Consider the following 12,405-nt stretch of genomic DNA (forward strand, 5'->3'; position numbering starts at 1 on the left):
CTGCTTCTGATCCCTGCCCCCAAGTTCTTATGGATTTTACATAATTACAGCTCAAATAGGTACAAAATAGGAAATGCCAATTAATATGCCATCTCTGTGCATCTGCTGTACATTCATCCATTAAAATATGAGTTATAAGTGGTATTTTGTGTAACAAAGAGGTAGAACATAACACAGATGTTTCTGGGGGGGTAATTCTCAGTGTTCATTGTTAATCACAGCTCTTGCATATGTATAGAGTGGGCAGGATATATCACCAAGGATTGGAGTTAATTTGAGATGCGATGCTTTTTGGCATCTTCTATAGAAGGCATGCTTTAAAACAAACACGATAACAAAACAACAACAGCAAAATAACCACGAATAACCCCAAACCCCTCAAAAACCCCAGAGTGTGGGAGCTGTCATTCAAGTGCTGCTCATGCAAAGTGCTCTATTAGATTGGTTTTATATTTAAAAGAAGAAGTAAATGTAGTGAAATACATGTTCTAGGCTAGGCTAATGGAGTCCTTGCCCCAGGGAGGAGGAAAAATGGTGGTGCTATTGCAAATTGTTATCTTTCAGTTACGTTCTGAAATACATCCTAAAGCGTTGGGTTATGTGTGGTATTTATGTTGTACTGACAATGGACGGCAGGCTGCAGTATTGAGGAGCATTTTTAGCGACATAACGGCTCCTAATAGGAAAGTAGTAATGCTGTTTGGTTTTTAATGGAGAAAACAACTTGCCATGAAAGGTAATTCACAAAACCCTTGAGTACAGATAATAGGAAAATGAGTGAAGCTGACCTTGGGGTTGCATGTGTTTAAGGCTTTTTTCTTTAAGGTCTTTTTGGGTGTTGGTTCATGGCTAGCATACTTCATTGCTGCAGTAATGATCATTATTTATACCAAATCATTTTTTCCAACATTGGAGATGTATTTTCAGTGAAATGATGCCTGTTATTTACAGCCTCCACACTTTATACTGAGTATCACAAATGAGATAAAGAATACGCAGGTTTTACTGAAGGATGAAGTACGAAGTTCAACTTGAACACTTGCTCACAGCAAGATGGCAAGCAAACTTCAAACTAGCTTTTGTTTGTCCTGGTTGAGTAGGTGAAGGACAGGCTTGTCATAGGTATTATTGTTTTCATGAGAATTATGTAATATAACAAAGAAAATCATTCAAAGAAAGCTAAGATCACATGGAAGTTATTCCATGGACTAATACTGGGATAACAAAGGATGAAGAATTCAGAATTCATTGGAAGTCTTATTAGATATCCACACCTGCTTGTTGGTGAAACAACTTTCTATGTTCTTATGTTTCAGAACAGGCAAAAAATCAGTGTTTTTTAGCAGTCTTGTCATGGTTTAACCCCAGCTGCTCCCCTCTGGTGTAGGAGTTTACGGTAAATGTTAAATAATGAATACTCCATCCCTGGCAGTGCTCAAGGCCAGGTTGGACAGAGCCTTGGGTGCCATGGTTTAGTGTGAGGTGTCCCTGGCCATGGCAGGGGGGTTGGAACCGGATGATCTTAAGGTCCTTTCCAACCCAAACCATTCCATGATTCTATGAAGTGTTAAATACATTTTCATTATCTTAAGCACATTTTCTAAACAGTTACCTAAGGGAGAGAGGGTTGATTTAGCATTTATATTACTCAAAGTTTCAAAGTCCCCAAGTTTTAAGTTTATAGATGTAAACAGCTAGGAGAAATGCACAAAGGCACCCATGAGAGTGCTACACCCTTTATGAATCTGAAATACTTCAAATAGCTTTTAACAGCATTCACTATGCAGAACTGACTTTGACATGAGTAAACAACAGTGTTTAAAGTCTTTGCGACTCCGTTCCTGAGGGACCACTGGAGGAGAAGGTATTTTTGTACAGGCCCTGAGGATTTCTTGTATTCCCAAAGGGAAATCAATTCAACACAAGGCGCTTGCACCAAGATGTGCGTTTTGCTGCGTGGCTGCTAGGATTTACCAGGTGAGCAGCTGAATGCAGGGAAAAGCTGGCCTTGAGGAAAGGATCACGTAATATTTTATATCTTCATTTTTCTCAGTTCTTGTGAGAAATCCGGGATGCAACTGCGAAGGAGGAAAGCAGAAAGATGGGGTTTATTGTGTGAATTTACGCATGGCTCTTGCGGCAAGCCACGCTTGAGGGAGGGAAGACTGGGGCGAGCTCCTGTTCAACTCCGAGCGCTGTCTCCCCGACCGCCGGTGGCAGCGGAGGCCTGAGGTGACCCACACGCCGCGGTAAGCGCCAGCCAGGGCGGCCCGGCCCGCAGGACACAGCGCTTTGAGCACCGCAGCCCGGGCGGCTCCGTCCGTCCCCTCAGGATCCGCCTCAGCGCCCTCAGAAAGGGCGGGAAGAGCCGCGGGCGAGCCGTTAGGCGGCCGTCACCATAGCAACAGCGCTCCGCGGCGCCGCAGGGCACGCTGGGAGTTGTAGTCCTCCCTGGCCGCAGCCTCGCGGCTGCCCGGCCAACAACAGCCGCCAGAACTCGCGTTCCCATGAGGCACCGCGGGGGGCCGGGCGCCAGCCAAAGGCGGTCTCCACAGCGCTGAGGGAGCGCGGCTCTGCGCGCCACCGCCTCCGGTGCGCCCGGGCAAGAGGGGCCGGTGGTTGTTGTGGGGCCGGCTCCTCTTGCCTATGAGGGAGGGTGGACACGGAGGTGCCCCCGCCCCTCGCACACGCCCAGGCTGCCGTCCTGCCGTGCGGGGGGAGCGGGCAGCGCCCGGCCCTGAGGCCGGTCCTCCCTCTGCAGCACCGCCCGCTCCGGCGGTTGGGGAGCCAGGCTGAGGGGCGGCGGTAGGGCATGGGGTCATGAGAGGTGGTACTCCCTGTGGAGGCTGGTGATCTGGGTGTGAGGAGAGGTTTTACTCGAAAGCGCGGCGTCTAATCCGTGAATGGCGGGTTGTGTCGCTTGCATGCCGGGCAGTACTGCCGGCACTAAAACCCTTTATGTAAGCCTGTATCAACACACTGCTCCTCAGTCTGGGCACACAGCGAATGTGAGGTGTCTTGTGAGGGGAAAGGTAACGGGATTAGCCTTGTAGCAGGTAGTTCATTCTTCCCTTCCATGTGGCACTAGCCTCTGTGAATGAGGCTTTGGGTTTGCTCCTCTGATTTTAGCATTCTCTTCCCTGCGGTTGTGGCCGAGCTTCGGAGGGTTCGGTTCGGTTTCTTGTTGAGTGATACTGTAAAGTGGTGGATGTCTTACCACAGACAACAGGCACTGTACTGGTGATACCCATACAAACCGTGCTTTAGAAAAAGGAGAAGATGAGCAAGGACGTGTGTATTCCTTGGGAATATTGTTCCAACGAATAACTAAATAAGCACAAGCCCCCGCTACTTCATGGCAAACTGGAGTGGTTTGTGACTGAGAAATGGGAACGTAAAAGTGTTTTAATTACATCGTTGCTATAGACTCCTAAAGGAGGAAGTTTGGGGTTGCTGGGGGATAAGGAAAGGTGGGGTGATATTGCCATGCTGGATGTTGTATACGAGTCTTCTCTTTTAATAGCATCTCCTGTGAAGACTCAAGGTCTGATGCTGTGAAAGCTTAGAGGACCCTAGAGCCCCCAGAACCGCCACAGCACGGCTCCCAGCAGTGCCTCCCCCGTTCAGAGCAGTCCCTTTACATTTTAAATACGCGTACATTGTGCAACTCAAACGCACGGCTTTTTGTGTGTGTGTTTTTCAGTTCGCACCCAGAGGTAGATAGCTTAAAAAGCAGAGCACCCAGGAAGCCTCTCGCAGCGAACCGGCAAGGTGCAGCCTTCGGCAGGTGCTGACGCACAGAAGTTTCTTTGCTTTCGGAAAGATAAAGCCCCGTCTGCTGCCCCTGAAGGTGCATTTCTGCGATCTCGCCTCTCCCCTAAGAAGTTACCCGGGTGGCAGCGGCGGGGCCGCGGCTGCTGCTCGCCCTGGGCAGCGGCAGCAGCAGATTATGGTGGCAGCGCAGCGGTGAGGAGCGGCGGCAGCGGCAGACCTGATCCGCGAATGCGTTTTCCGTTTAAGCTCGCCGCTGGGAAGTGCCACCTGAAGCTCCGCTGGGCAGCGATCGCTAACGTTTTAAAGGGGGAAACCCCGGAGGGGGAAGGAGTTGAGGGAAGGAGGGGCAGCGCTCGGCTCTGTGTGTGCCGGGGGGTGGAGGGAGGGGGGAGAGGGGATTGGTTATCATGGCGGATCGGACGGCTCCTGGATGCCAGCTCCGTCTGGAGTGGGTTTACGGGTACAGGGGTCACCAGTGCCGCAACAACCTGTACTACACGGCAGGCAAAGAGGTGGTGTACTTCGTGGCTGGAGTCGGCGTGGTTTACAACACCAGAGAGCACAGCCAGAAATTCTTCCTCGGGCACAACGATGATATTATCAGGTAAGGGGGCTGACTTTGCTGCTGGTGGGGTGGGGTGGGGTTTAAAGGGAAGGGAGGAGAATGCAGGGCTGGCAGAATACCCCCTCCTCGCTTCCCACAGCTCAGCTTGTACCTGCCGTTTGAAAGCAGCTCAGATCTCTTAGCAGCAGCCTGTGTGAGAGCTTTATTTCTAGATACCGTTTATGATTGTTATTTTTGTACCAAAGCTTCAAAATGTTGCAATAATAAGAGAGAAGGTAAGTTTTCTCCATTGCACTGCACCAAAAGCAAAGCACTTCGTTTCGGTAAGGAAATGCCCTGGGAAGCTCTTAGTGCAACAGTGCTGCAAAATCGTGGTTCCAGCACCTTGATCTTCCCAGAGCCGGGACTCTAGCTCGCCAATTTTGATCTCGAGAGAGAGCAAGTGTAGCTCTGCTTATGCTCCACAAATCCCAACACAAGAGTGCCATAAATCTGGCACATGGGGCAAACTAATCTTTTTTTAATATCCGGAAAAATTCAATCAAAATCAAGTTTAGCTGTTTGTACCCCAGCCAAAGAGCCCCAAGTGTGCTGGTGCAAGATGGCTACAGAAGGACAGGTCTTGAGCCTGGTCTAATTGGGTTTTGTCTCTTTCTTTCAAATTTTGCCTGAGAAAGAAGTGGATTTGGTTAATGATGTTGTCCTGCAGGAATACTGATTTTACTGCATCTCACAAAATAACACACTAAAAACGTGGTTGCAGAGTTCAAGGTGGTCTTTTAAGAACTCTGTCCAAAATGCACAAATTGACATCATAGGAAATTAATGTTTTATCTGCTACTTTATGGCAGAAATCAGAACGTAGTGTATCCTTACGAAGGACGTTGCGTGGTGACGGCACTCCTCCAAGCACAGCTAACTGCTGCCCTCCCTATTCACCTAATACAGCATGAATGAAGTCTTGCCTTGATGATGTGAAACCAGAACAGCCCCGGGTGACTCATGGTGCAGGAGTAGCGTGGAAACATCTGCTGAAGTCACAGCTTTGTCACTCAGCAGCAAAACCACATAAATGTCATGTAATCATTCTGGAGTTCACAGAAAGCCATCCACATTTCCCAGTGAGAGCTTTTCCCTGCCGTGTATCCTGGCAGCATTCTTCTCCTCCTCTTTATAACATGTTATAGCAGTAGTATTTTGTGAAGTACAATGTGTACAGTGTGTGAAAGTTTATTCTGGTTTCAAAGGTATTACCAGTTCTAAAAGGGTATTTTAAATAGACACATGGCTTCTCAGGTCCTTCAGGGGAATGAGTACTTCAGATGCATTTGCATTGTTGTGAGATGAAAGTTTTTCTTGTATGCACGTAAGTTTTGGTACTCTGTGGAATATGAAGTGCAATATACAGAGTTATATTTCTGAATTCTGATTGAACTCTCATTAGATAGTAGAAATACAATTTGTCAAGACACAGCTGCATATCTAGAGTAGCCCACTGGTGTTTGGCTGGACAGCAATGCTTTGGTTCTCTCACCTCTTTCTTCTTTCTTTTTGCCTTTCTTCATTTCTTTCACCATTTCTTCTTTCTTCTTTCTCTCTTTTTCTAATATAGCATCAGCTGAGTTGGAAGTGATTCTGTTACACTTGACAACACTCCCCCTCCCCCCAAAAATTGCATTGTACAGATTCTGTGGCAACAGCCTGTTGAAATCAGTGGGTGATTTGAGGGAATCCTATACATCCAGCTAATGTCTTGGAAAGATGAGTCTTGGTTTTGATCTGCAACAAGATCCCAATTTTGTGGGATAACTGTAGTTTCAACAAGGGATGAAACATTTAGGTCCATAAAGCACAAGCCGGACACAAATAGCAGTTAATTTCAGCTTTTAGTGGCCAAGAAGTGTTGCTGTTACACGGGCTTTAAGGAAGTGGAGAATCTCCAAACTGTTGCTAGAATGTTCTGTTGTTTGCACCTCAGAGTGGTTGCCTCTTTTGCTGTTGATGCACTGTGCAGTTTTTATCAGTGTGATACTGTATGTACTTTAACTAGGTGGTTCCTTGTATGGTTATCACTGATATGGCTTATAAATAAGGGAATTTAAATACTCACGTTTTAGGCTTCACAGCTATCATCCAATTGAAATAAATGGGGTGAATGTACTTGACCCAATCTTCTGGTTCTGTTGGTATTTACTTGTTGAGACGAGGTTCTAAGCAGCAGTGATACATGTGCAGTCCAACAGGGTGTAATTCCTAAAGAGAGTTGAATCATGATTTAAAAAAAGAAAACATGCAGATTTGGGGAAATACGGTGCAATCATTAAGACTGGATGATCTTGAAGAGGGAAGATCTGCTTCCAAGCACTGCCATTAATTCCTCGTGTGTTGAAAGGTTTCAGTGAATACTATTTGTGTGGAAAATAATTTATGAATCATGATGCAGGGAGGTGGGAACCTGTGTGTGACCTTGAAGTGTTTATTAAAGTCACAAAAGTGGATATTTGTCCTTGGAGAAAAAGTTCAGGTGTTCAAAAGTGTATGTTTAATGTGTTTTTACAGCTTTAATAGTTCTGCCTCTTGTTTTGTATCAAGATAATGCAGTTGGACATAATTTAGTTTGGGCTACAGTAATCTAGACTGTATTGGATTAATGGAGAAATGCTATTTCTCCCAAGATTCATATTTGAAAAGTTCTATTTGCCTAAGGAACATACAGCACTCAGCTAATAAGGTAGATGTGCAGAGTATGAGCAAGTGAGCTCTGAAGTGTTCTGCTTCCTGTGCAAAGCCCCTGCAAGGTGCTGTGCTTCCAGGCTCTTCCTCTTTATAACATCATGATGAAATAAGGTCTTGTACAACTTGATTTAACTTGGAAGTGAGCTCTGTTTTGTGAAGGGGTTGCACTGAGTAACCTCCAGAGCTCTCCTTCTAACCTGAAGGGTTGTAAACCCTATGGTTTACCCAAAGATCTGTGCTTCAGACCACAAAGCAGTCATGAAGTGTCTTGCATGATAGCTCTGTGTTTGATTGTTTTTGAAGTGTGATCTAGCTGAAGCATTATAGCCAACATGTAACAGCTATGTGAAAGCTATTGCAACATCTTAATGCAGAAAGTGTCATGTATATACATCATTACATGTGTAGCTGATTTTCACTGAATTCAGTCATTGGTGCTTTGCAGGATTAGGTTTCAGGAGCTGTAATGTTGACATAAGGGTATTGTTTTCCTTCATAACTAATTGCAAAGTGGGCTTCTGCAGCAGCTCGTTCTACCGGCTGCAAATTCATGTATTAACGAGAATCATGCGATTCATGCAGCACCACTGCCATCAGTGGAATTCATGCACATGTGGGATTTATGTTTATTATAACCACTTACAAGACTGAATCATTAGTTTTGACAGCAATTAAACATTTTCAAAGGAACAGAAGGTTTTCTTACTTTTATATTGTGCATTACCTGTATTGCAACAAGCAATTAGATCACTCCTCTTTTTTCTCTTGATGAAGTGTTAAATAGAGGCAGTTCTTCCCTAGAATTTTTCTGCAATTTATGCATGCAAAAGCCAAAAAAGCTTTTCACAGAAAACAGCAAAAATCAAAATATAACCTGTTGAGATACTTATTATAATTTAAAAATAGTTGATTTTGTTTATTTTTACTGAATTCATTTGTTAACAGAAGTTCGTAACTTCAGAAAGGTTTTCTGATGGTGTAGTTGGTATGTCTCCCTGTTCTTGTAGTTCCGAGAATGTCTGCAGTATTGAACAGCTTTCTTCACCATGTCAAAAGTTAGTGAGAGAACACCTTTGACAGCATGTTAAAGACTTCACCTGCACTTTTTAAATATGCCAGTTTCTTGTGATATCTGATATGTTGTGGTATTGAGCACAGGACACTTCATCAGGAACTGCAGTGATAGGACATGGGCTGATGGGCTTAAACAGAGGAAATTCAAGTTAGATATAAAAAAGAAGCTCTTTACTGTGAGGGTGGTGAGGCAGTGGAGCAGGTTGCCCAAAGAAGTGGTAAATGCCCCATCCCTGGTAGTGTTCAAGGCCAGGCTGGACAGAGCAACGTGGTCTGGCAGGGGGTTGTAACTGGGTGATCTTAAGGTACTTTCCAACCCAACCATTCTATGATTCTGTAATTCTGTCAGTTACAAAAGCACATTTTGCCCTCCAGTAGCCTCCAAGGGAGTCACTTGTGAGACGGTGCTGCAAGAGAACTACCCCTTTCTCAGGTCTCTCTGCAGCGCTTGCTGCTTGGCTCAGTCCCTGGGGAGCCATCCCATTATCTATGGATGCCAAAGCATGTCGTTTCTGAAAGGCTGCTTATAGTGTAATAGCAGTGTCGGATTTATCAGAATATTGCTGTAAGTACTCTGGCGTGTGTGTTCACTGTGCTGACAGATTGAGATTAGAAATGCGGATGTGCCAGGGGTGATGAGATTTGCTGGGCTGCGAGAGTGACTGGAGGCCTGGTTTGTTCTTTAGAGTGATGGTTTCAGGAGACAGGGTGCATATTGGAACATGATTGCAGGTTTTCTTGTCTTTCTGAAGTGAGGAAAAAAGAAATATGAGGCTTGAAACAATGCTGCTGACTGTAGTAAATGTAATTTTGGAACAATTAAATTGACAGCAGAGGTATTAAAATCAAAACCTCAGAGTTAAAATAGCCAATTTATACTTTAAGTTTCTATTTAACGCTAGGTGTTGTAATAATATTTCTGTTTATAAGGTATTGCTTATATGAAAGGTTCTACAATACATTATGTTTAGTTGCCACCATTCAGGTGGTAAGCAAAAGCTCTTGTTTGCTGTAGAATGATGTTCAGGTTGCTGTGGTTATTACTTAGTATAAGTGCATGGAAGACTGTTCTGTCCATAGCTTGTGCTAAACCTTGATTTCTATCTCAGAAGGTACATGTACAGTACAGCTGAAATGCAGTGACCCAAAACACAGCAAAGTAGCAACAAAGCTGTCTGTGTCTTTCAACAACAGAATTTCCAGGCCTGTTTTTTTTTTTTTTTTTTACACATTGACATGCAAGTTCCTATGTCAAAAAGACATGACTTTGGAGCAGCTAGAATGAAGTAGAGCCTGAGATCATGTGTACTAACCTGCTTCGGAAACTGTTTTGAGACTGTAGGTTGTTAAAGGAGTTTCATATTAAAGAAATTAATCCCCCATAAAAACTCCTCTAATCAGCTTATTGCTTCTTTGGCTTTCAATCTCATAAAACCTGGGGAAAGTGCCATTTATTTCATGGGGTCCTGGTGGCTACTTCTTTTGCTCTGCTTGATCGCTGTGCTGCATTTAGATTTTAAGTCTCCGCTAGGGCATGAGCTCTTATAATTTTTTTCTCCAATACCTATATTAATGCATGAAACATTAGAATATATAGTTACAGTATGATATTGAACGGGATGTTGAAAACACATAGATCAGTTAAAAATGTAGAGAAACTCCAGAGGCATTTGTAGCAACCTGTCTATGAGGACAGTTATCACTTATCTGCACTATTAGAAGAGTGGGGTCTGTGTACACCCTAGTGATACATCAGGTATGGTAGCAGAGGAATATGTAAACTTTATTGCTTGTCCAGTCACAGCTCACTTGTCTGGACAAGTGGAAAGATGTTTTCTATTACAAATCACAAATGGAGTTTTGAGCGTTTAAATCATCAGATTGATGTAACTCCTTTTCAGAATGGAAAAGAAATAAACATGTCCAACAAAACAGGAAGCCCTTTTATACCTCAGTAGAGTAAGTCTGCATCTTTACAATGTTTTTATCTTTTACAGCTGAAAGACAGACAAGTGTTTAAGTCTGTATCAGCTAGCATATTACATTTGCATTGGATTTGTGTGAAGCAGAACCTAATATGCAGCTTTTTAAGTATCAAGGTTTATCACACAGAACTGAGTATCCAGTTTATTAAATATCCAGATTTTCACAAGCATTAGTCTAATATTGGAATTTTGCAGTTAGAGAGTTCTGTCACATTATTTTGCCTTTATTTCTCCACTCCTTACAGTATCTTAAACTTAAATCAACCCTATTTTCCACATTTGCTCTGTGTTAACTTTCTGCAACTCTTTTACTTGTTACACTTCAATTTGATTGAAGATGGCTAGGGATCATCAAGTAGTGCTGTGCAACTGTTGTTCAGCAGGATGAAAACTCATAGAAAATGTTTGATATGAGAACCTTAATTTCAAATTACCTTCTTAGTTAGAAGAAGGGAGGAAATTATGGGTTTGTATTACCATTTTCTGCTAGAAAACTTCCTGTCAAAGTCTACAAATCTATTTTTTACTGACGTTTATGAACTGTACCTTGTAGCACAGAAGAGATCAACCTCCATGAACTATTATTCCTATCTTTCTTAATGACTAAATGGATGTCAGAGGCACTTATCTAGGCAATTTCCAGATAGTTACTTTCTTTCTTCTAAGTCTCGGTTAGGTTTTTGCAGGAAGATTCATATCTTCCATTTAACACTTTGTGGAAAAATAATACTGTGTATTTCAGCAATGAGCATTAAAAATTCAGACTTTTGCCCATGGTTACTTGTTCATAACTGAGTATTGCAAGAAAGAATTGTGTCTGGTGGTGGCTACAAGCATCCTTCCAACATTTTCACCACTCAAACTGAGACTTTTCAGGTAAGCAGGTGCAAGTTGCTGTAGTCTGTGCTTTGGGCTTTTCCTCAAGGATGCAAATGCTATTTGGTGAAAGTGGATGAGAGTTGTTGGAGTTTGTACTGCATTGCAGAAGAAAGCTCCTTTGCTGTAGTATTGGTTTGGGAGTAGAAGCAGGGGTTTCAGTTTAAGGGAGATTGGTATTTAATTTTAAACCCCAAAGTCCTGGCGAAGAAACTGCATCAATATTTGTGGCAATATTCCCCATGTGCTTCTGTAGAAGGAAAAACTGCTGAAACTGGTTTTGGGTACCATAAGTACTTCTGTGAAGTGTCCTCAATGACTTTAGCACTATGCTTGCACCTAGCATCCATATGCTTTCTACAGCTCCAAGTGTTTGAATGCTTCTCTGCGCAAGTAGGAGGGGGTTTAAGGTCTTTTAAAGAGTATTCTGCTTACTTGCCTACCACTCCGTTCTTTAGGAACCCTGATAAATGGCAAAAGTGCCTACTTTTTTCCCACTTAAAGACTCTTCTTTGGAATAGCAGTTTGTTTTTCATGAGATGCATGTCTACCTCAAGAACATTTAGTTTTCTGGAGTTTCTGTCTCGGAAACATGTTGAATTTTAATTCTTTTTTCAAGGTGGTATTTATAATGGACTTAGAATGAGACTTCCAAAGCTTAAAGCCAAATAGAAACCATGTGTTTATATCTGTATTGAAGCCTGACATGATGAACCAACCTAAGAGATCCCTAAAAGAAACATTGTTCAACCCTGATGTGTCTTCAGGTACACTGGATGCATCCAGGGAAGAACATTAATAGCACTTCTGTCTGGAGTCATTGGTATTGCAGGAAAAGGGTTAGATGTGTTGTGCAGATATGCTGGAAATAAGTTACTAATGTAGGTTTCACCTAATTTCTAACTCACATTCTGAACAAAACTGTACAAGTTGTTAAGAACAGCTTAATGAAGTATTATTCAAATGAAACACAAACCTATTGCTATTTGTGTGACTGTGTAGTGGTGATGTTCTGGGTTGCACGTTTGCTTTTGCAAGTTCATGACCTTTTTGCACTTACCAGACATGACTAACAGCATAGTGACTCAACTCTGGTCAGAGATAGGCTTGATGACTCCAGATTTCAATGAGTGTGGTGTGTTGCTGTACACATTCAGATTTCAGGATCATTGCTGAGGTGTTTTGAGTGTACTCACGAGTTTCTGTTATAAAACACATCAAGTTTCTTTCAGCAGTCTAACAGTACAATGAACTTTGGTACACTGTATCTTACTGATATAATTAATGTTGATGCTGGCATTGAAGTCTGTTCTATCTTTTGTGACAGATGGATTAGAATACACTGAAACTATGGTAATAAAAATAGAATATGAAACAAATTATACTCAGAGAGAT

General features: G+C 43.0%; 1 protein-coding gene across 1 annotated transcript in view; it reads left to right on the forward strand.

The window, feature by feature from the left end:
* Positions 1-4,147: 4,147 nt before the first annotated feature.
* The window catches only part of EML6 (EMAP like 6), a 119,330-nt gene continuing 111,072 nt past the window's right edge, over positions 4,148-12,405 (forward strand). The window contains 1 exon segment of the mRNA XM_062609103.1: positions 4,148-4,378. Within this exon segment, the coding sequence (XP_062465087.1) occupies positions 4,182-4,378 (197 nt within the window). The 5' untranslated portion in view covers positions 4,148-4,181.

This window comes from Pezoporus occidentalis, unplaced genomic scaffold (genome assembly GCF_034315485.1).
Source record: "Pezoporus occidentalis ecotype Australia unplaced genomic scaffold, CSIRO_AGI_Poc_V1 ctg10, whole genome shotgun sequence".
In the NCBI taxonomy this organism is placed as follows: Eukaryota; Metazoa; Chordata; class Aves; order Psittaciformes; family Psittacidae; genus Pezoporus; species Pezoporus occidentalis.